This window comes from Labeo rohita, chromosome 17 (assembly GCF_022985175.1).
Source record: "Labeo rohita strain BAU-BD-2019 chromosome 17, IGBB_LRoh.1.0, whole genome shotgun sequence".
Classification (NCBI taxonomy): Eukaryota; Metazoa; Chordata; class Actinopteri; order Cypriniformes; family Cyprinidae; genus Labeo; species Labeo rohita.
The window spans coordinates 9,311,126-9,336,439 of NC_066885.1; the positions used below are offsets into that span (position 1 = coordinate 9,311,126).

A 25,314-nucleotide genomic window follows, 5' to 3' on the forward strand; every position below is an offset into this window, starting at 1 on the left:
AGAATTTTTTTTTATTATTATCAATATTTAGTTTTTTCAGGATTCTTTGATGAATATAAGATGTAAAGATAGCACTTGTCTAAAATAAAAAGGTTTTGTAACATTATACACTTTACCATTTAAAAGCTTGGAGTCAGTATGTATTTTTGAGAAAGAAATTATAGAAATTAATACTTTTATTTAGCAAGGATGCTTTATATTGATCAAAAGTGATGATAAAGACATTGATATTGTTACAAAAGATTTCTATTTCAGATAAATGCTGTTCTTATGAGCTTTCTATACATCAAAGAAACTTCAGAATATTAGAATGATTTCTGAAGGATCATGTGACTGGAGTAATGATGCTAAACTTTCAGCTTTGAAATCACAGGAATAAATTATATTTTAAAATATATTCAAATAGAAAGCAGTTATTTTAAATAGCAAAATTTTTCAAAATTGTACTGTTTTTGCTGTGCTTTGGATCAAATAAATGCAGGCTTGGTGAGCAGAACATACTTCTTTAAGAAAAATTAAAAAACTTTTGACTGGTAGTGCATATCAGGTGAATGATATATGAACAACCCTCTCAGTAAAAACTGTAAATCAGAAAATATAGTGAACAATCATAAAAATACATTTTAGGCATAAAGGTAAAAAATACATATTAGGTGAATGATATAAGAACAAAAACCCTCTGTAAATACCGTCTGTAGAAATAAAATTGGAAAACCTGATGTATGTAAAGTCTGCTGAAGTGGAGATTTCTAACTGCATTTTATATCATTAAAATATGGTTTGCATTTGAAATCTACAGACACAAACAGATTAAATAAACACTTAAATGTGTATTTTCGATGTTTTCTTTCCAATAGCCCTAAAGAAGTTCGGTTATGGAAGCAAAACTGGCCAATGCATGACAAAAACAAGCGTTTTGCCAATAGTGTCTTGCTCAAAGCCAAGAAATATTCCTCCAAGCCACATGTGTCTATCTTGCAAACCTCTATAACTGTCTGGTTTGGTTCAGCCACCAAATCAGACATAAGAAAATTGCAACACACAGAGAATAACTGCAAAAGGACAACTCTAAACTGACATAAAGGGAGGAAAAATCATTACGGATCCAACAGATGAAGGACACAGCCTCCTTTGACCTCTGGCAGCCACCACAGGGCACTGGCAGCCAAAACAATTTCTTTCCACTGGCGATTAACATTATTAGGCTACAAAGATGTACATTATGAAAACATATATGTGACCCTGGACCACAAAACCATAAGGGTCATTTTTTAAACTGAGATGTATAATAGCTAAATAAATAATATAATATAAAAGCTGAATAAATAAGCTTTCCATTGATGTATGGTTTGTTAGGATAGGACAATATTTGGCAAAGATACAACTATTTGAAAATCTGGAATCTGAGGGTGCAAAAAAATCAAAATATTGAGAAAAATGCCTTTAAAGTTGTCCAAACGTTCTTAGCAATGCATATTACTAATCAAAAATTAAGTTTTGATATATTTACAGTCGGAATTTTACAAAATATCTTCACAAGACATGATCTTTACTTAATTTTCCTAATGATTTTCGGCATAAAAGAAAAATCTATAATTTTGACCCAAACAATGAATATTGCGACTTAAGACTGGTTTTGTGGTCCAGGGTCACATATTCATATTCATGCTGTTTCAATACACTATATGCATTTTGCACATCCCTGTACAAGTATTTAATTGTTTTAGGTATTTTCCTGCATACACAATATATATTTAAAGCACTCAAAATAAATGCCTTGTATTTTTATAAAACTCTTGATATGGACCAAACTCTTAATTTAATAAACAAGAGTCAGTATTAAAAATCCTTTTGGAGCCAACAGTTTTTCCAGCCAAGCATTTCATAATCATGACTCTCTTTCATTGTGCTTAAGAGTTGCACATCAAAGCAAGCCGCCTTCACTTGCTGCTCTCGCGCTGCTGCTCCTCTTTTCATCTTTAATTGATTCCTTTCTGTCGCATCCGTTTTATTAACATACTGTAAGGACGCCGTATTCTGCACAACTGTAGTTATGCAAAGTAGCTCTACCTAGTCTAATTAGTGTATTAATACAGTCCATGTCAGTCTCAAAACCATAAAACTGGATTTTTCCGAACAAAGCTCCTAGTTTTCTTACCATACTGAAGAAATGGAGTAAATGTGAATTTAAATAAATTGTTTGGCTAAAGTCTGAGAAACCTCAGGGGTACTTTTATAGCTCCTAACTCCATACCTAACATTTAATTATCATGTTTATACTTCATGACTTAAGATAATATAAGAACATATGAAGAGAATTTGCAAAAACAGATAACTCTGTTTTTTTTTTTTTTAATTAAAAAAAAAATCAGGTTTTTATTATGTTATCATGTTCTTATTGTTTTATTGTGTTAGTTAGCTGTATTTTTTAGTTATTGTTACTTAATCAAAATAACCCAACTGCAGTTTGACTGAGATTAACTGGAATGCACAATGAAAAAAACATGATTTTAGAAAATTGATCTGTTTTTGCAAACTCTTTATATAAACACAATTTCAACTTTATAATTTATGCTCCAAAATACTGTACATTATTCCTATTTGGCATTTAATAAATTAATGCAGTTTCACTAGTGCACACAAGTGTTAGTGTAGTATTGTTGAGATACTATAATTTTTATTAATACTTTGAATAAATTATTTTTTATCATTATTTACTTTTATATTTTCTGTTCTCATTTTAATTGTAGTTAAAGTTTTAGTATTTTTGGTGCGTTTTTGAAATTTTATTATTCTTTAAATATAAAGTTTAAGTTTTTTATATTTTAAAATGTATTTTGTGACTTTTTTATCATTTGCTAAAATACTATCGTATAATATATATATATATATACATATATATACACACACACACTCAAGGGGTACATGTATACCTTAGCTAGAAAACATAACTAACATTTAATTATCATGTTTATACTTCATGACTTAAGATAATCTAATAAGAACATACAAATACAATTTTAACTCCATAATTCATGCTCCAAAATACTTTACATTATTCCAATTTGGTGTTTAATAAATAAATGCAATTTTCATATTCTCTGATTAGTGCACACCAGTGTTAGAATAACTGAGATACTATCATTTTTATTAATATTTTGAATACATTTTTATTTTTATATTAGTTAAAGTTTTTGGCAATTTATTTTTATTTTTTAAATATATCAATATAGTTTAGGTTTTTCATATTTTAAAATTTAATTTGTACTTTTTTTATTGTTTACTAAAATACTATAGTATAATAACCTTGGTGTACACAGTATAGTTAATTTCATTTACATTTCATATATATAGTTTATTTATTTTTTTACAGTGTGTTTTTGTTGTGTTCAAACAGACGCCATACAGAAATGCATGCCTACTTTTTAGTAACATCTTAAAAAATATCAGCCTGTTGGATTTTGTTTACATCGAAAGAACATATTAAAAGCATCTGAAAGGGAAATTAAAAGGTTAAGTATTGTTTTCACACATCTAGGTCTGGGACCGTAAACATAAAAACAAAACACGCAAGGTCTTGAATCTAAAGCAAAGATTGCTCTCACGCTGGGCATAAATTACACAATCGAAGGTAAAAACTAATATGCACTTAATAAACTACATAAACTAGAATGTTTATTTCTGCATTAAAGACTCATTATGTAAGAAGCCTTGCTGAATTGTTTTTACAGGAATTAATCATAGATTAAATGCAGCTTGCAAACCTCGTCTGGGATTATAAACAGATTTTTGCAGAAAAAAAAAACACTGCGGTGCAAAAATTGCAATATGTAGGGCATCATCTCTATGGGGGATAAGGATTAAACATCACGCAGAATCTTACAGTACATTCACATTAAAGTTGAGATACTGCTACCAAAACACAAGCAATGTGAATATACCAACCTTAGTGAGTTGTGCTATTTTTTTACTCATCTTCAGGTGCAGATCTTGAGTGTATTCCATGGTCAGCGCAGATTCGTAGAGTAAATGGCTGGACGTGGAGGATGGACTGGTGCCTGATCCAGAAGCAGCAGCAGCAGCGGGAGGATTGATGCCCGGAGCAGCGCTGTACGGCGGCTGCCAACCCGTCCCCGTCGCCATCTTCACGTACTGACACGATCCCAAATCCCTCGCAAGTAGGTTAAGGATGATCCTGCGCCATCAGTATACCTGTCATCCATATGAATTCGTGTAACCCCATCATGCTGTTTCTCTATAGGCTACGTGTGGATCAGCGACTGTTCACCTGACTCGCCACACAGTCGATATTCTCAGCGTCTGACATTAGCGCTACGTGACAGATGTGCTTGTTATTGGTCTACATCACTCAGTCGTCAATGGCGGGAGACGAACAACAATGAACTGAGCGCTACAATGTAACATTCGAACATCATCACATTCAGTGGCAAATGCGGCGCGAAGAGAGAGAGTTGTAAATGACGTCAGAGCAGCACGGTTACCTCACACACTGCTTTTCTGCTGCAGATACGTGATGGAAATACAAACGGGCCTATGAATTATCGACAAAACAAAACATAACACGAACTAAGACACGCCAACAAGTGTAATTTGCTTATTTCAGAAGCAATGCGTTGTTAGTTGTGTCTATACAGGCAATGATATAATACAATGTGTTTTATATTAATATAATATTCTTATAATATTCTGGTGTATTGTTAGTCGTGTGTATACAGCAGTGATATTAAACAATGTATTTTATATAATATTAATAATATTCTGTATAGTGTATATAGAGTCGATTCTTTTATTAACACTTTATATAATTGTATCTGATTAATATTAGTTTTAGTTGTGTAAAACATAAAAATAAACATATAAAATATTACATATTATTGTGTATATTAAACAAAAAAAATGAAATATTACATATTGTGTATATGAAGTACTATATTCTCTTATGGTTTCAATACATTTTACATTTTCTGTTTTTATTTATACAATTGTTTTGACTTATCTGCGCTATTTATTATATTTTTATTACATATAATTTATCTGATTAGTGTATATGGAGTATATTCTTTGTATTATGGTCTTATTTTACATAATTAAAATATAAAATTATATATAAAATAAAATAATTAAATTATAAAGACTCATACATGTGTGTATGTGTACAGATATTATATAAATTATTATACTGGTATAGTGCATATAAAGTAGATTCTTTTATTAACATTTTATATAATTTTTCTGATTAATATAATTTTAGTTTTAGTTGTGTATAGATAAAATGTTATTGTGTACATGAAGTATATTCTCTTTATTATGGATTTAATACATTTTATTTGATTAAAATACTTTGATTTGTTTTTATTTATGCAATTGGTGTGTGTGTGTGTGTGTGTGTGTGTGTGTGTGTAAAATCAATTATATAATTTATGTATCTAATAGTTTAGCTAATTTTATCTGATTCGTTTATATGGAGTATATTCTTTGCATTATGTTCTTAAAATACTTTTTTTTTTATAAATAATTAAAAAAATATCTAAAATAAATAAAATAAATAAATAAATAAAGACTCATTATATATGTATGTATGCATGTTTGTATGTGTACATAAATTATTATAAATTATTATATTTGTAAATATAGTAGATTCCCTTATTAACATTTTGTATAATTTTATCTAAATAATAGAATTGTAGTTTTAGTTGTGTATACTTAAAATATATATTATTGTGTATATAAAATACTAAATTCTCTTTATTAGTTTTAATACATTTTATTTGATTAAAATACCTTGTTTTTGTCCTTGCAGTTGTTTTGACTCTTATCTGCACATTATTTATCTTCATTATATATATATATATATATATATATATATATATATATATATATATATATAAATTATCTATATGGAGTATTCTTTGTATTATGGTCTTAAAATATATTATTTTATATCATTATATATGTACGTATGTCTACATAAATTATACAAATTATTATAGCAATTATTAATTTATTATTTTACACACACACACACACACACACACACACACACACACACATGCATAAATTCGCAGAATGATCAGCAGACATAGATTTGATTTATTAATGAAACCTCCAGTCACATAAGTCCTTCCTGAGACTATAAATGCTTTTGTTAAGTAATTACTGCCACCTACTGGTGTTTAAGTGATATATTTTTACTAATGTTTACAACAAACCAGTTTCAATAAGCAAAAAAAGTACTTTTTTCAGCTCCTGGGCTCTTATTAGCTGTGTGAAATCCAGGAAATGACTGCAAGATATTGCAATAGATTTACCTAAAAGGTGTGGTGTGGGTCAACACTGTGCTTTCAGCAACACACCAAAGTCAACTGCTAATGCACACATATAAAGGATCCTAGAGATTTAGATTTTGAACTTGGTTGTCCTTACAAGATGCCCTCCAAAATCGCAAAGCGCACATTAATGTGTCTCTCATCTCCCCGGTGAAAACTCACAGAACCAAGTAACAGGAAACCACATATATTATCATCAGAAGAAATATGATATAATCTTGATATAGTCTTCCTTATTGACGATGATAGCTTTCAACCATTCTACTTCCTCTTACTTGGTCTGTCATTTTCACACAATTTTACTGCAGAAAAGCACGTTGGAACATGAATAAGGTGTGTCTGCATCAGAGCACATTGCTTAATAGTTAACAGAAAACAATTTTCATTTATTAGATTTATAATAATGAATTTTATAAATGCATTTAGCATATTTTGTAAGTTTTAGTATTTTTATTGGAACGTCTGATCATAATATAACATTAAAATATATATACGTGGGGTCCATAACAATAAAAAAACGCAATAATTTTGTAAATAATTAATGATAAATAGTAATAATACTTATTATTAAAAACATTTTTACCTCTATTTGTTGTGGTTTCGGAAACTAGGTTACTTCTGAAGGACATGGGTAGGGAAACATTAACTCTGTTCTCAAACTGAATGTTGACAGATGACGTCACGCCGTGCTTTTTTTTCTTACACCGTGTGAATGTTAATGTATGTGCAGCAACTCTCTTCCTCAATCTTACGAAAGCAGTTCATTTCCGAGGGAGTTGAGGTTACCTGTGCAGGCGCGAATTCATAACAACTGAACGCAGGTTGACAAATTTCTGATTTGGGGAAAACGCGGTGGTTTGCAGGCACCTTACCTTGGGGAAAAGTTATCGGCTGATGGAAAGCGTTTGTGTTTAGAAAGCAAGATGAAACAAGCAAAAAGTACATTTGAACTGATTGACTTGAGCTTTCTGTCTGCTGAGGAAGAGGCAGCCATCCGTCACGTGCTTCTTAGAGATGAAGATTTAAGACGACTGGAGAGTGGACGTGTCAGGTAGGAAATAGTTGCTTGACCCACACTGCATTAAAGTTTTTAGAACGTTTCTGGTTATTTATTAATTAAAGAAAAAAAATAGTTTCTGGTTATTTATAAATTTAAAAAAAAAAAAAAAAAAAATATATATATATATATAATTTATTTATACGTTTTAATGTTTTTTTTTTTCATTTAATAATTTTTAACAATTTACATATGTATTAATTTTATTTATTTATTAAAATGTTCGCATTTTTATATATCTAAACATGTTTGGATTTTCATATTACAGTTTAAATTCTTACTTGAAAATTGCTAAATTTAATCCAAAACAGTCAGCGCTGGTGTCACTAGGCATTTAGCATGGTGGCACATTAAAATTGCAAATATGTTGCTGCCATACTTCAGCTTGTTGTTATGATAAACCAAGTGTGAGCATCTGTTGACCCATATTTAGTGAAAATAGCATGTGTTGTGCTTTTGCACAGTCGGTCTCTGTGGGTTAAGTGTGTTTGCTAAAAGGGATAGTTCATGCAAAATTATTATTTTAGGTTGTAACAACTTTGAGGGTTTGCACTTACGTTACTTTGGAGATATTTGGATGTAAACAACAGCATTGATTGCACAGTTAATGTAGTACTGAATGTGTTATTCTGCTAATTTATAATGGTTAAACCACGGGAAAATGTGTGGAAGCTGCTAAATCATAATAGAGAAGGACTTAGTAAGTGGAAAAGTGTCCAATATTTGGACGAACTAAAGTTAATAGGTGCTAAATATATGTACTATCAGTATTAATTAAAATATTAGCCTAATATTTCACTTACCTGACCGGAAATGATAAAAACAAACGCAAATGTTGTCAAGATTCTTGGCCAACCACAAACACCTTTTGCTCCTCAGGCAGTTTTTTGCACTCTTCTACTTGATTTGTTTGCAGTCTATAATACTCTGAATATTTTTCCTGGTCCGACCTATTAGTACAGCCCAAAACATGACAATAATTGACCATTTTCAGCCGCAATAAATTAGCAACATTTGCGAGTTCTGTTCATTTCAGTGTCATTGTTTACCTTCATTGCCGCCAATATGGCCGATTGATGACACGTCATAAAAACACTCCATATGAGTTTATTTCTTCTGTTGAGCTTTAAAAAAGTATTTAATGACAGGATTTTCTGTCAATTTTTGGGTGAACCCTGTTTATGCTTTTTATGACGTATCAGAAAACTGAGGCAGTCGGTCCCTGACCTTCACCAGCTAAGGACTTTGACAGGTGAGTGGTTTGAGGAGCTCAAGGTCAGGCGATATGGGGAGCAGACGGATGTCACAGCAGTGGTGCGGTCCTCCATGAGATGGAAGAAAACAGCAGGTACGTAGGAGTTCATTCCTTCCTTATTGAGCTGATGCTGTTATCTCTGAGTACACACACCACACCTGTCCGATCGTTTCAAACTTTTCACATATATACAACATGCTGTGCCCTGATTATACAGCCCTTCAGTGCTATAACTGTAAAACTCCATTTCAAGTGAATATAAACTAAGTGCATCTAGGAATCAAGCAGATTTGAGTATGTCAGAAATGATTACAATGGCGTTTTTTTTTTTTGTTTAAACTCAGCTCATAAACCCAACCCGTTCCAGAAGGATACAGTAGACAAGAAAAAAGAGCATGAAAAGGAGGATCACAGCACAACTTCAAAGTAATAGCCTTTATTTTACAGCACTTGAACTGCCAAACAAACATACTTTAGATGGATTTTCAATATGTGACCCTGGACCATAAAACCAGTCATAAGGGTCAATTTTTTGAAATTGAGATTTCATACATCATCTGAAAGCTAAATAAACAAGCCTTCCATTGATGTATGGTTTGTTAGAAAGCAACAATATTCGGCAGAATACAGCTATTTAAATATCTGGAATCTGAGGGTGCAAAAAAAAATCTAAATATTGAGAAAACCGCCTTTAAAGTTGTCCAAATGAAGTTCTTAGCAATGCATATTACTAATAAAAATTAAGTTTTGATATATTAACAGTAGAAAAAATTACAAAATATCTTTATGGAGCATGATCTTTACTTAATATCCTAATGATTTTGGCATGAAAGAAAAATAAATAATTTTGACCCATACAATGTATTTTTAGCTATTGCTAAAAACATACCCATGCTACTTAAGACTGGTTTAGTGGTCCAGGGTCACATACGTAGATTTTATTTTTACTATATACTGTGGATTAATCTAGGACAGATATTGAATGTCTGTAATATTATGATATTTATTTTTTTTCTGTCCACTGTAGTCCATCAGCTGACCCTAGATTAATTCATCCAGCCCTTAGTAAAGAGGTTTGTCTCATATATTGTTTTTCTGTAATATTTAGAATGTAAGAGCAGAATTTTAATTTATTTGAATTTTATTTTTATTTATTTACAGAAATATAATAAATTTAGTGATGAGGACTTGGATGTTGGTGAGTTTTATTTACATGAATAAACATGGATTTTATTTTTAATATAAATTAATCATTGAGTAATCATGAATGCTTTGTACTGTATGGAATTACACTACCGTTCAAATCTGGGGTGGGTAAGATTTCGAAATGTTTTAAAATGACTCATGATCACCATGCCTGCATTTATTTGACCAAAAATACAGTAAAAACAGTAATATTGTGAAGTATTATTACAATTTTAAAATAACTGTTTTCTATTTTAATATATATTAAAATGTAATTTTTATCCTGTGACGCAAAGCTAGTGTCTTTCGACACTATTTGACTTTTAAAAAAAAAATAAAATCAGTTGATGTATTCCCCACCTGTAAGTCGCTTTGGATAAAAGCGTCTGCTAAATGAATAAATGTAAATGTAAAGCTGAATTTCAACATCATTACATAGGCTTCAGTGTCACATGGTTGCTTTTTTTCAATGCTAAAAACAATCTAAACCAATCCCAGTACAAAAAGTACAAATGATCTGTGTTTACAGAGGCTTCGTCTTTTCCAAGAGTGGCTGCAAGGAAAGAAAAACTAAAAGCAGAAGTCAATGGCAATCATGTCCTCAGTGGCACTGACCCACAACGCAGTTCATCAGAAACACAACCCAAAGAGCTCTTTGGTGACCAAATAACAACTGTTTTTCCCTTCTTAAGTGCAGCTCAAGACACTAAACCTGAAAGAGGCACCCCAAAACATGCACCAAATCCAGAGCCGAGGCGAAAAGTTTCACTCCCTCCAGCATTACGGAAAGACCAATCGTTTGAAGAAAACTGGGTCAAGATCTCTCTCGAACCAAACGCAGTGAAACCAGTGCATGATGAAAGCAATAGTGTTGGGCCTCAACAAAAAGAGGTAAAATCACATTTTGAGACTACAGAGACCTTAAAGAAGCAGGACACACCAAGTCCAAACACAGAGCCTCCGTCTTTAACTTTCACGGATCAAACATCATTGCAAACTGTATCTCACACTGAGCCTGAAGAGTTTAACCAAGATGTTTTCTTAGAAATATGTTCGTCGACTGAGTTTCACAATCAACCACAGACTTCCTTAGTTTTTACCAGTGGTGGACCAAAATTAACTAATGACTCAGATGACGAGTCTACTAATGCTTTCCAAGGTAGAGATCAGCAGCGTTCAGTTGAATGTACGTTAAGAGAGTCTGAAAGCGATAAACTGAGTCCCTCAGACTCTGCTAATGAGCACGATAAGAGAACGACGGTCTCCGGAGATGATCTTAATGATGAGGCAAGTTCAGACAGGAAGGGAGGTGAGGGAAAAAATGTAAGCACTGGTTTACTTGCAGAGACAGATACAGATCAAGCAGAGAGTGTAGCTGGTGTGGAACAAATCAATTCCTCTGCTGAAAAAGCATCCAGAAGTCAGTCATTAAAATGGGGGATTGAAATGGATTCTTATGAATTTTCCTCTGATACTCTGCAGGGGAAAGCTGCCCAAAGTGATTCTGATGATGTCCAACCAGTCGAAATGGAAAAGAAAACACCTAATAAAAATGAGCAGTCAAGTGTCAGTGACAATACTGTGCAAAGATATCTTGATGCCTATGAAGATAAAGAAAAAAAGTCATCAAATGATTGGAATTTACCAGAAGACGCTACCAAAACAAGTCAAGTTTTAGCAGAATTAAGCCAAGACTATCTGTCAATGACAGATGATGGGAAATTAGTGCATGTTGGAAATACTGGAGTGCAAGTTAACACTAACATTATCAACAAAACTGCTGCTGAATCAATTCAACCAGCTAAACCTACAAGTGAAGATGTTCCTGGACTAGGTCAAGGTTCTTCAGAGATGAAAGATGAGAAGGACAGTGAAACCGAGCAGAAGACGAAGCCAGACATTCTACTAAGTGCTCTGGGAAGAGCTCAAAAGGCAAGACCACCCGTCTTGCCGAACATCACCGTTCAGGAAACTAGAGATAATACAGTTCCTACAATAGTCATTATGCCATCTGAATCTCCAGGTCCAACAGAAATTAAAGGTAATTGATTATGAGATCTAATATGTGACCCTGGACCACAAAACCAGTCATAGGGTCCATTTTTATTGATGTATGGTTTGTTAGAACATGACAATATTTGGCCGAGATACAACTATTTGAAAATCTGGGATCTGAGGGTGCAAAAAAATCAAAATGTTGAGAAAATTGCCTTTAAAGTTGTCCAAATGAAGTTCTTAGCAATGCATATTACTAATTAAAAATTACGTTTTGATATATTTACGGTATGAAATTTACAAAATATCTTCATGGAACATGATCTTTACTTAATATCCTAATGATTTTTGCCGTAAAAGAAAAATTGCTAATTTTGACCAATTTAAAAAGAGTTAGTTCACTTCCAGAACAAAAATTTACTGATTATTTACTCACCCCTTGTCATTTAAGATGTTAATGTCTTTTTTCCTTCAGTTGATAAGAAATTATGTTTTTTGAGGAAAACATTTCAGGAATTGTCAAAATGCAAGCTTGCACAGATCGATTCATCCACTGACCCAGAATGTGACAGGTGTCACATAGGTTTAGCCACACTAACCCATATGTTCTGGATCTGTCCAGCTCTCTCTTCATTTTGGGGTTCAGTATTTTATTCTCTTTCAGCCATTACATCTATAGACATAACACCATCACCTATTATTGGCCTTTATGGTGTAGTATCTGCTCGTTATGCCCTGCCCACTCATTTTTTACATTTTGTGGTCTTTCTTACATTGCTTGCTAGGTGTGTTATTTTATTAAATTGGAAGAGCCCTCAGCCACCCTCTCACGCACGGTGGATGAAGGATGTACTGTTCTTTATGAAACTAGAGAAGATTAAGCACTCTTTACAAGGGCCTAACAGAACATTTACTAAAATTTAGAAGCCCTTTCTTACTTGCGTTAAAACGCTTCAGCTGGACCTAGACTGATCACCCCTGCCAACCACTCTACATAGTGTTTACTGGTTAATTAGCCTATAACCCTTTTCATCTGTAATTTGCGTATCTGGATGGTTGTACATATGTAGGTAAATACAAATTGTTTATTTACTTATCTATTTTTTATTTATTTAATTATTTATTTTTAATTTCTCTCTTTTTTGTTTTTTTGTATTGTCACTTTTTTCATGTTTGTAAAATGTGTAAAATTAAAAATAAATCACCAAAAAAAAAAAGGAATTATCTTTATATAATGGACTTCTATGGTGCTCCCAAGTTTGAACTTCCAAAAAGCAGTTTAAATGCAACTTCAAAGGGCTCTAAATGATCCCAGCTGAGGAAGAAGGGTCTTCTCTAGCAAAACGAGTGGTCATTTTTGAAACAAACTGACAATTTATATACTTTTTAACCTAAAACGCTTGTTTTGTCCATGTCTGCCTGAATTCAGGGGTTTTTTTCGGTTCAAGACAGTAAGGGTATGTCAAACACCCTTTACAAAAAAGGTAAAACAGCGATGTATGACGATTTTGAAGTTGAAGAAGAAAACGAGATGGGAGTTTTTCGACATACTCTAACTGTATTGACCTGGATTTTCACAAGCATGGGCATCGCAGAGACAAGACAAGACAAGCATTTGAGGTTAAAAAGTATATAAATTGTCAATTTGTTTCAGAAATGACCAGTCGTTTTGATAGATAAGACCTTTCTTCCTCGGCTGGGATTATTTAGAGCCCTTTGAAGCTGCATTCATACTGCATTTTGGAAGTTCAAACTTGGGGGCACCATAGAAGTCCATTATATGGAGATAATTCCTGAAATGTTTTCTTCAAAAAACATAATTTCTTTACGACTGAAGAAGGAAAGACACAAACATCTTGGATGACAAAGGGGTGAGTAAATTAAAAGTGCTTCTCCTTTAATGTATTTTTGGCTATTGCTACAAATATACCCATGCTACTTAAGACTGGTTTTGTGGTCCACGGTCACATATTAGAGGCTGATTCACCATGTTAGCTTGAAATCTGATTTCTGAAATGCCTGATATTTGAGAAAGACACTCCCTGTATTGTGTGTTTGTTCACTTAAGCTCAGGTTTAACCTGTTAGATTTCTCCCGGTAGATATACACGGCTTTCTTTGATTTCTTTAGGACAAAAACATGGAGTATCAGATATAGAGGCTTTACTTAAGGGATCCACATCTAAAACCCCTTCCTACACTGCAGACACTTGGGAGGTGAGCTACTGTTCATCCTGCGAATATACGGTTGCAGCACTTGAAATATCATTTCATCATTCCTTTTATCATCCACTGCAGTTGCTTGACTGTTAAAAGTAAGCTTATGTTTTGCTTTGCTGTTTATATTGTTATAGGATGAAGGAGTTGATTCAGATGATGATGATACTTCGCTATCCAGCTATGGGTCGGATCTTTCCAGCAGAAAAGGCTATTCGGCTAGTGCGCTGTCTCTTACTGATGTGAGCTTGACCTTGCTATTTTTAAAGATGTTTAAAGGCCAGTTTGACATTGCTTGTCTAAACTTGTCGATTATCTGATAAACAGTTTATTTTAAGTAGTTCCAGCCCAAAGTTCACTTGTTTGGGATGCACCATAGAGTAAATCAACCGATGTTTCTGCATATCAAACATCCAAAAAATAATCTAAACATCTAAAAACACACATTTGTTATATTTGCTGTCTAGCACTTGCTTATGACACAAAGGGCTGTTGTGCTCCAGCGGGGCGCAGGTTCAAGTACAGACTGCGTCATTTCCCAATCCCATATTCCCCTCTCTCTCCCACCCTTTCCTGTCATCATTCACTTTCCCATCCAAGTACAGGGCAATAAAAGTCCAAAATTAAAAAAGATGGTGTTCCAGAGATTTATCTTTGTTCTTTCTTCCTCCCCCATAAGCGCACTGGTAGTTCGCTGAGTGTGTACAGCGACGCAGGGGATTTTGGGAATGTTGAGGTCCAGGGCTCTGTGGAGTTCGCGGTGATGTACAGCCCTGTCGGAGAGCTCATCATCATGATTGAGCAGTGCCAGGATCTGGCTATTGCTAATCCACGTAAACAACGAACTGACCCGTGAGTTCTGAACCTGAAAGATCAAAAATAAGGAAATAAATGAAAAAGCTATGTATCTGTCTGACTGTCTATCTACTGAATCTATCTACCTCTCCTCAGTTATGTGAAGACCTATCTTTATCCAGACAAGTCACGTCGCAGCAAAAGGAAAACGTCCATTAAGAAACGGACCGTGAATCCAGTTTACGTTGAATCCCTCAGGGTATATTTTACTAAAATACAATATCATAATTATATTAAGTGTTGGGAATCTTTCATCACTTGAATTAATATTATAATAATTTAATTTACACATTTAATTACACATTTTTTTTCTTAGTAACTGTAACAGATTACAGTTACACTACCACTCAAAAGTTTTTGAGTGGTAAGATTTTCAATGTTTTTTTTTAAAGAAGTCTCTTCTGCTCACCAAGCCTGCATTAATTTGATCCAGCAAAAGCAGTAAAATTCTGAAATGTTTTTTACTATTAAAAATAACAATTTTCTATTTGAATATATTTTAAAATGTCATTTATTCCTGTGATTTCAAAGCTGAATTCTTAGAATTATTACTCCAGTCACATGATCCTTCAGAAATCATTCCAATATTCTGCTCAGAAACATTTATTATTATAATTATTATGTTGAAAACAGCTGAGTAGATTTTTTTCAGGTTTCTTTGATAAATAGAAAGTTCATAAGTACAGCATTTATCTGAAGTAGAAATCTTTTGTAACATTGTGAATGTCTTCATCATCACTTTTGATCAATTTAAAGCAGCTTTGCTAAATAAAAGTATTAATTTCTATAATTTCTGACTCCAAGCTTTTGAATGGAAATGTATAATGTTGCAAAAGCTTTTTATTTCAGATAAATGCTGATCTTTAGATCTTTCTATTCATCAAAGAATCCTGAAAAAATTTACTCGACTGTTTTAAATATTGATAATAATAATAATAATAGTTTCTTGAGCATCAAATCAGCATATTAGAATGATTTCTGAAGGATCATGTGACACTGAAGACTGGAGTAATGATGCTGAAAATGTAGCTTTGATCACAGAAATAAATTACGTTTTAAAATATATTCAAATAGAAAACAGTTATTTTAAATAGTTTTTAAATTGCTGTACTTTGGATCGAATAAATGCAGGCTTGGTGAAAAGAAGAGGCTTCCTTAAAAAACATTAAAAATCCCACTGTTCAAAAACATTTGACTGGTAGTGTACATTTATTTTGTAACTAAATTATGCAATTCCATTACATGTAACTTGTTACTTCCCAATAAGGTTTATATTTAATATAGCCATGCATCTTATCTATGCTGTAATTCTCTGATCAGTACAAAGTGAAACATGAAGAGCTGCCGGATAAAATTCTGAACCTGTCCGTGTGGCACAATGACTCCAGGGGCCGAAATGTGTTCCTGGGGCAGGTTGAAATCAGTTTCAAGACCTGGGACTGGGGACATGAGGCCCTCACCTGGTACAACCTACAGCCAAAGGTACACTGTCTAAAATGATGATAAACACTCCTTCAAATAATGTTGTGTTTAGTTTAGTTTAACCTAGCTCCTTTGTTTTGATTATAGACTTCAGAAAATCAAGAATCGCAAGAGTCTAATGGATTGTTTTCAGTTTCACTGAAATATGTTCCTCCAGAGTCTGGTACAGTTGCAAATATTGATGTTGCGTCTGTGTATTTTATATCATTCTGTATACCTAAGTTTAGTGACAAACAAGCTGTATTTGCTGTAAAACATGTTATTTGATTTCAGGTGGGTCGAAGAACAGCACCGGGGAGATTCATGTCTGGCTGCGAGAGGCTAAAGAATTACGTCGCCTGAAGCCACAGGGAGTCGATTCTTTTGTTAAGTGGTGAGGGTGTGCCTGTCATCTGTTACGGACGTGACTTTCAAAGCAGCTAAAGCCATTGTTCCATCTCTATCTCTCCCTCTCTCACGCTTCCTCTTTGTCATGTTTGAAGTGTCATGTTTTTTTTTTTTTTTTTTTTTTTTTAACTATCGAAATAATTACATAAGAAGAAAGGAAATAATCCAGATGACCCATTTCATTCATTTTGTTTGGTTTAGAGGACAAAAGTAAATACGGAACTAACTTCATCGTAACTCATTTTACACATGGTCAGACAAAAAGTTTTAATACAGGGTTTTTCTGGTGCAGCTTTATAGGTTTAAAACGGCTGCTCTAGCGCTTTATTTACAGTATTTTGTTTAGATTTACATAAGCAGCTGTGAGTCAGAGGAAAAAAAAAAAAAGAAATTATATTGCGCATAAATAAAAATTCTCAATACTGTAATGCCTCCAGTCATTTTAATTAAAACTTATTTTGAGATCACATTACAAAAAGTTATGTATTTTTATTTTTAAAAGTAGAATTAATTATCTTAATAAAATATCTGATTTCTTTCTTTTGATCGTGGGATAAAATATACTACCAGTCAAAAGTTTTTGAACTGTAAGAAGTCTCTTCTGCTCACTAAGCCTGCATTAATTTGATCCAAAGTACAGCAAAAACAGTAAAATTCTGAAATATTTTTACTAATTAAAATAAGTTTTTTTTTGTTTTTTTAAATATATTTTAAATTTTAATTTATTCTGGTGATTTTAAAGCTAATTTTTCAGCATCACTACTGCAGTCTTCAGTGTCAAGAAACAAATTTTTTTTATTATTATTATCAATATTTAAAACATTTTTTTTTCAGGATTCTTTGTTGAATAGACTCAATAATTAGCATTCATCTGAAATAAAAAGCTTTTGTAACATTATACACTATACCATTTAAAGGCTTGGAGTCAGTATAATTATTTTTTGGGGGAAAGAAATTATAGAAATTAATACTTTTGTTTAGCAAGGCTGTTGAAAACTATTATTTTAAATAGTAAAAATATTTCAAAATGTATTTAAACAAAAAAACACATGTACAAATGTACTTCGAATCAAATAAATGCAGGCTTGGTGAGTAGAAGAGACTTCTTTAAAAACATTAAAAATCTTATTGTTCAAAAACTAGTGTATGACCTGGACATATTCTTGACAGGGGAGATTCACTAATTAATTTTTTGTCTCTCAGCTACATTTTACCAGATACCAGAAAGAAAAGCCGCCAGAAGACTCGTATTGTAAAAAAGACCCAGGACCCTGTGTATAACCATGCCATGGTGTATGACGGGTTCAAAACTGGTGAGGTCAGCGAGGCCTGCTGCGAATTGACTGTTTGGGATCACAACACGCTCACCAATCAATTTCTGGGCGGTCTGCGCCTCAGTCTTGGAACAGGTGATAAAAGCTTTTCCTTCTTTGCACCTGTATTTTGTACCTAATCTTTATTTAGAGTCCTGTTCTAAAAGCTAAAAGGCAGGTTTCTTGAAGCTAGTGTCTCTCTTCACTTGCAGGACAGAGCTATGGCAAGAAAGTTGATTGGATGGATTCGATGGAAGAGGAGATTCAAATATGGAAAAGAATGTTGGCCAATCCAAACAGCTGGGTTGAGGGAGAGCTTCCCCTGAGGTCCTCCATGACCCCGAGGAAATGAACCTTGTGAAGTTGTGGTCTTGAATGTTTAGTTGCGAAAGAAAAACAACTGTTGGTTCCCAAAACAAACTGTTTTTAAATCAGTTTCTTCATTTCAACCCTTCTCTCAACCAAAAAAAAACAAAACATTTTCTGCAACATAAAAAGAGTGTACCAAATAATTACATAATGCTTAATCATATCAAATAATTTAGTCATACATAAATTGATGTATGTATTTTAAGAGATGTGATTGTTGTGATTAATTCCAAAATAAAAAAGTGAAAGAGAACTTAAATTCTAAAATTAATTTCTTTACATTTTTTTTTTTATTTACAAACACCAGTTCTTGTCTTAGGACAACTTTAATAAACTTTTCTGATCCACTTCAAATGTTGACTACTATATACAGGGGTTGGACAATGAAACTGAAACACTGGCCAATATAGTGTTGGAGGTTTCATGGCTATATTTATGCAGCCTGGTGGCCAGTCTTTACTGATCGCACATTCCACCAATAAGAGCAGAGTGTGAAGGTTGACTTTGTGCACCCAATAGCTCAAACATTGTACCCTGAAGGTGGTGCCGTGTATTAGGATTATAATGCACCAATACACACAGCAAGACTGGTGACAAGAGTGATTTGATGAACATGAAAGTAAAGTTAAACATCTCCCATGGCCTGCACAGTCACCAGATCTGAATATTATTGAGCCACTTTGGGGTGTTTTGGAGGAGCGAGTCAGGAAATGTTTTCATACACCAACATCACATAGCGACCTGGCCACTGTTCTGCGAAAGGAATGACTCAAAATCCTTCTGGCTACTGTGCAGGACTTGTATTTGTCATTCCCAAGATGAAATAATGCTGTATTGGCTGCAAAAGGAGGCCAAACGGCATACTAATTGTGGTCTAAACCCAGGTGTTTCAGTTTCACTGTCCAACCCCTGTATATATATATATATATATATATATATATATGTACACACACTACCAGTCAAAATATTTTTTTATGTTTTTTTTAAAAGAAGTCTCTTCTGCTCACCAAGCCATCATTTATTTGATCCAAAGACAAACAGTAAAATTTTGAAATATTTTTACAATTTAAAATAAGTGTTTTCTATTTGAATATATTTTAAAATGTAATTTATTCCTGTGATTGCAAAGCTGAATTATTAGCATCATTACTCCAGTCACACGATCCTTCAGAAATCATTCTAATATTCTGATTTGCATTTATCTGAAATAGAAATCTTTTGTAACATTATAAATATATTTATCATCATTTTTTATCAATTTAAAATTTTAAAAAATTAAAAAAGTATTACTTTCTATAGTTCCTTAACAAAAAGATACTGACTGCAAACTTTTAAATGGTATAATGTATGTTATAAAAGCTTTTTATTTCAGACAAATGCTGATCTTTGGATTTTCTTTTATCAAAGAATTCTGAAAAAATGTACTCAACTAATTTAAAAATTGATAATAATAATAATAATAAATGTTTCTTAAACAGCAATTCAGCATATTAGAATGATTTCTGAAGGATCATGAATCAAGTTTTGATCACAGGAATAAATTACATTTTAAAATACATTTAATATTTAAAATATTTCACAATATTACTGTTTTGCTGCATTTTGGATCAAATAAATGTAGGCTTGTTGAGCAAAAGAGAATTCTTTAAAAAAAAAAAAACATTAAAATCTTACTGTTCAAAAACTTTTGACTGGTAGTGCATATATATAAATTTGTAAATTGTCACATTAATTGACATTTTAAATGCAGTGTTTTCATAAACTTATTTTTGTTTAAACTTATTTTACAAAAAGTAACTAAATAACTGATCTGGCCTGAATGTTTAATTCGTTCCAAAAAGAACCTTTCGAATCTTCTATCGTCATGGTAACAGATGAACTGTAACAGGCCGCAGCATTTTGAAAGCCTGGTTGCGTCTGTGGCAAGTTGTTGATTCTACAGCAGATGGCGGTATTTCCCACTTTCGTTGGCTTATTCCAGGACATTTCCTCCCAAAAAAAATATAACGGAGATGTGTAAGTTCTGGAAGTCCAGAAGTTGGAGTCAGCTGACGTTTAACATTCTCCCTTCTGTCTGACTCAGTCCCTTCCGACGCATGGGATGAGGGAACGTTCGCCGTAGGAAAACTCATTTTATATCGAATATTTTTGAGGAATTTAGTATTTGAAATGTGTTACAAAAGTTGTCGTAACTGTCAAGAAGTTCGGCGTTTTTAACGACTTTCCAGGTAAGAAACAGACATAGTCAACACGTATTGGAGATATGTTAAAACTTAAAAGTCATTTTGATACAAACGCTGTAACGTTAGGCCTGTGTGCATGTATGTACATTTCTGTCGGTATTTAGTTAGTTTGTTTATAGTCTATATAAGTATATAGTTTAAAAACAAAATCTTTAGCACTTGCTTTTTCAGAAATAGTGTATTTTTGTGATTAAAAACTTATAATTTACTCTTTCGTGTTTGTGTTTTAGCTTTTTTACTTGTTGCTCTGAATTTTGTAGTTAGAAAATGCAACATTTTTGAAGTTAAGTATCTGTTGAAAAGTTTAAAAACCCCAGAGCATTCATTTAGAATGGGACTGACCCAAGAACATTTCTGAAGATAAGCCAAAGACTTATGTTATTGTATTTGGCAGTAATATGCGGAGTGAGGAGACCACTCGGATGTGTTTAACACTGGGCTTCATCTGTGTTTATAATACTCACTGAATTTAACGTACTGTCTTTGTCAGTTTGAAGGTTGGTCATCTCCTGTCTAATCCAGAACATCGTTCATCATGGGTGACTGGAGCGCACTGGGGAAACTTCTTGACAAGGTCCAGGCGTACTCCACGGCAGGAGGCAAAGTCTGGCTCTCCATCCTATTCATCTTCCGGATCCTCGTGTTGGGGACGGCGGTGGAGTCCGCCTGGGGAGACGAGCAGTCGGCGTTCAAGTGCAACACGCTGCAGCCCGGCTGCGAGAACGTCTGCTACGATAAGTCGTTCCCCATCTCCCACGTGCGCTTCTGGGTGCTGCAGATCATATTCGTGTCCATGCCGACTCTCCTGTACCTCAGCCACGTCGTGTTCCTCATGCACAAGGAGGAAAAGCTGAATAAAAAGGAGGTGAAATTAAGAGAAATCCAGAGCAAAGGAGGAGATGTGGATGTGCTCCTTAGGAAAATAGAAATTAGGAAGTTCAAGCACGGCGTGGAAGATCACGGGAAGATCAAAATGAGAGGAGGGATATTTTACACATACATAGTGAGCATCGTCTTAAAGTCCATATTTGAAATCGTCTTCCTGTTGATTCAGTGGCATCTTTACGGATTCAAGCTGTCGGCCGTTTATACGTGTCAGAAGTTTCCTTGTCCACATAAAGTGGACTGCTTTTTGTCTCGTCCCACTGAGAAGACGGTTTTTATCATCTTTATGTTGGTCGTGTCACTTGTTTCTCTAGCCCTTAATGTTTTTGAGTTTTTTTACGTAATTTTCAAGAGGATGAAAGACAGATTTAAAGAGTCTGAGAAAAACTTTGAAAGCGCCTGTAATATCAAGCCCTGCCCAAGGAATCTGTCCAGTTACGGGTATTACAATGACTGCTCGGCCCCTGTACCTAATTTGGGCTACAATCTAGATACGGGCGATAAGTCCAACTCCTCTGACAATTACGACAAGCAGGCTAATGAGCAGAACTGGACTAATTACAGTACAGAACAGAACCAGCTGGGTCACACCCAGAGCTTTCCATATCCCGAGAAAGTGACTCTGGGAAAGGATCTTCTGCTGCTCAAAGAGCTTGAACCTCGACCCAGTAGTCGAGCGAGCAGTCGGGCTAGGCCCGATGATCTTGACATCTAGCAGAAGCCTAAAACACAGGCCTGATGGACAATTTTTAGCTTTCACAAGCAGTGAACATTAAAAAAAACTGTGAAAAAGACACTATCACTGAGATCCAAAGAATATGTTTCAGCGTTTATATTTATTTTATTAGTTTTTGCTATTGTAACTCAAGCCAAACTGTTTTTTTTTGTTTAAACTGAACTATATTTATGAGCTGTGATTGTGAAAAGTTCAATCATTTCACAGGTTTGCTCTAAAATAAATTTTTAATACAGTATATGGGTGGTTGATGCATATCTCCATACATTTTCTTCACATCAGCAAGTTTTTAGGTTAAAATGTATAATGGTCACAAATATTCTTTTGGATTTTTCACAATTTTAAGCACCATTTTACCAACACTTCACTACATTAATTAGTTTTAATGCTGCAAATATTAAATATAGTCTGTCTAATTTATGAGAGCATAAAAATGCATGGATGGTTATACATAGAATTAATAAAATTAATAAAAATATTAATGCTGCATCATCAGTGATTAGTATTTCACTTAATATTTGTTAATATTTATTATTTAATAGTTTTTTATATTTATTTTAATAATTTGAAAATACATTTTAGCTGAAATAAAATAAATGGGTAATTTTACAACAAGGTTCATTAGTTAACATTAGTTAACTACTTTGTTAATATGAACTAAGAATTAATACTTCTATAGCATTTATTAATCTTAATGTGAATTTCATTTATTTTAATCAAAGTTGTGTTTGTTAACATTAGCTAATGCACTGTGAACTAACATGAACTAACATGAACAAGCAATTAACAACTGTATTTTTTATTAACTTTAACAAAGATGAATAAATATTGTAATAAATGTGCTGTTCATTGTTCGTCCATGTTAATACATTACCTAATAAAACCTAATAAAACCTAATAAAATGGCAAAAACAAAAAAATTACATAAACTAAAAAATATAGAAATTAAAACAAAATCAAAAATGTTAATAAAAACTATACCAGTATCTCAGTGATCATTTAAAAAAAAAAAATGTCAACTTCCAAAAAGTATTTCATGTCAACTACCCATATGCATTTTAAATACAGCATATCTTTTATATTTTTCAGAAAAAAAGAGTGAAATCAAGTTAGATGTGTGATAGTAAATCTATCTAGTTTAACCCTACTGGAATAAATTAAGATCATTCATTCTACCCCAGCAGGAACTTAACATGAACATTCTTTTTTTCCATTCTTCTTTTTCCAACAGCGTTTTTCCATTGCGGGAAGTTAGCCAGAGCATATAAATGGAGCACTGTTTTCTGGAAACTTTAAAGTAACTGTACATAGTCTTCTGCTCTGGGCGAGTAAAAACCAATCTCAAGCCACCTGACTGCTTATCAGAGCGAAGTGTAAAGTGTTGACATAAATGTTGGTTAACATATTCACATAATTCACAAGTAGCAAATTGAATCCCTCTGATTGACAAATGAAAGTCTTAAAAGGAGTCTGAAATTAAAACGAGTTAATTAGATTCAACTTTTTCCTCTGTTCTCAGAGTTTCCTATTTATTCAAAGGGCTAAATGAAAACATATGCTTTCACTCAAGTCTGCCAACCACATGTGCCTGAGCAAAAAGGCAAAAAAAAAAAAAAAACCTGTGAACTGTGTATGTGCACTTTACTCCAACATAGATTTTCAGTCACATCTGAGATATGTGCATGAACGACATGGTGCAGTTACGTAGCATAAAAGGAATTACAGTAAATATTTGCTATTGTATGTAAAAATATGTTGCACATTATCAAAGACCCATTTCAAGCATTAAAATATCTTACAAGGTAAAATTGTTGGCATTTCTTGAGTTCCTCTTTTGGATGATCAAATGTGACCTAATGAAATGTGCCGCTTGTAAACCTGAATGTTCTTCAGTCATGAAATGAGACTTTAAAGGAGGTTTAATAACTCAGTAAAACACTAGTTGAGTTTTTTAACCAAAACTCTGCCTCAAGATAGTTCAAGCTTTATAGCCTTTTTTATTCTGGTTATGTTATTCAGATTATGTTATTCTGGTTATTTTATTCAGATCATCTGTCTGTTTTTTTATGTATCTCTGTTTATTTATCAATTAATCCATCCATCTGTCTATTCGTCTGTCTATCCATCATTCATCCACTACACAAAGCATATACAATTGAGGTCAACAGTTTACATACACCTTGCAGAATCTGCTAAATGTTAATTATTTTACAGTGGGTACGGAAAGTATTCAGACCCCCTTAAATTTTTCACTCTTAGTTATATTGCAGCCATTTGCTAAAATCATTTAAGTTCATTTTTTTTCCTCATTAATGTACACACAGCACCACATATTGACAGAAAAACACAGAATTGTTTACTTTTTTGCAGATTTATTAAAAAAGAAAAACTGAAATATCACATGGTCCTAAGTATTCAGACCCTTTGCTGTGACACTCATATATTTAACTCAGGTGCTGTCCATTTCTTCTGATCATCCTTGAGATGGTTCTACACCTTCATCTGAGTCCAGCTGTGTTTGATTATACTGATTGGACTTGATTAGGAAAGCCACACACCTGCCTATATAAGACCTTACAGCTCACAGTGCATGTCAGAGCAAATGAGAATCATGAGGTCAAAGGAACTGCCTGAAGAGCTCAGAGACAGAATTGTGGCAAGGCACAGATCTGGCCAAGGTTACAAAAAATTTTCTGCTGCACTTAAGGTTCCTAAGAGCACAGTGGCCTCCATAATCCTTAAATGGAAGATGTTTGGGACGACCAGAACCCTTCCTAGAGCTGGCCGTCCGGCCAAACTGAGCTATCGGGGGAAAAGAGCCTTGGTGAGAGAGGTAAAGAAGAACCCAAATATCACTGTGGCTGAGCTCCAGAGATGCAGTCGGGAGATGGGAGAAAGTTGTAGAAAGTCAACCATCACTGCAGCCCTCCACCAGTCGGGGCTTTATGGCAGAGTGGCCCGACGGAAGCCTCTCCTCAGTGCTAGACAC

General features: G+C 33.5%; 3 protein-coding genes across 6 annotated transcripts in view; 2 read left to right on the top strand and 1 right to left on the bottom strand.

The window, feature by feature from the left end:
- fam184aa (family with sequence similarity 184 member Aa) overlaps nucleotides 1-4,729 on the bottom strand; it is a 41,300-nt gene extending 36,571 nt beyond the window's left edge. Inside the window, exon 1 of one of the 2 annotated variants that reach the window (XM_051132568.1) lies at nucleotides 3,946-4,729. In XM_051132568.1, the coding sequence (XP_050988525.1) occupies nucleotides 3,946-4,143 (198 nt within the window). In that variant the 5' untranslated portion in view covers nucleotides 4,144-4,729. The remainder of the gene's footprint in view (nucleotides 1-3,945) is intronic. The other variant, XM_051132569.1, reaches the window with a different exon arrangement.
- Nucleotides 4,730-7,037: 2,308 nt separating this feature from the next.
- si:ch211-266g18.6 (synaptotagmin-like protein 1) lies at nucleotides 7,038-18,714 on the top strand. 3 transcript variants are annotated; one of them, XM_051132572.1, is made up of 16 exons: nucleotides 7,041-7,398; nucleotides 8,607-8,752; nucleotides 9,004-9,085; nucleotides 9,687-9,732; nucleotides 9,821-9,857; nucleotides 10,374-10,735; nucleotides 11,327-11,885; nucleotides 13,970-14,055; nucleotides 14,193-14,297; nucleotides 14,735-14,907; nucleotides 15,007-15,109; nucleotides 16,231-16,392; nucleotides 16,480-16,555; nucleotides 16,666-16,765; nucleotides 17,983-18,188; nucleotides 18,305-18,714. In XM_051132572.1, exons 1-16 carry the CDS (start codon nucleotides 7,271-7,273, stop codon nucleotides 18,442-18,444), a joined length of 2,511 nt encoding a protein of 836 aa, XP_050988529.1. In that variant the 5' UTR covers nucleotides 7,041-7,270; the 3' UTR covers nucleotides 18,445-18,714. The 3 variants fall into 3 exon arrangements, with proteins under 3 accessions (XP_050988527.1, XP_050988528.1, XP_050988529.1); XM_051132570.1 differs by having other exon boundaries at nucleotides 7,038-7,398; nucleotides 10,374-11,885; XM_051132571.1 differs by having other exon boundaries at nucleotides 7,038-7,398; nucleotides 10,542-11,885.
- A 1,747-nt stretch (nucleotides 18,715-20,461) lies between these two features.
- gja1a (gap junction protein alpha 1a) lies at nucleotides 20,462-24,283 on the top strand. Its single transcript, XM_051132582.1, has 2 exons — nucleotides 20,462-20,689; nucleotides 21,195-24,283. The coding sequence occupies exon 2, from the start codon at nucleotides 21,240-21,242 to the stop codon at nucleotides 22,302-22,304; it is 1,065 nt and encodes a 354-aa protein (XP_050988539.1). The 5' UTR covers nucleotides 20,462-20,689; nucleotides 21,195-21,239; the 3' UTR covers nucleotides 22,305-24,283.
- Nucleotides 24,284-25,314: the final 1,031 nt, after the last annotated feature.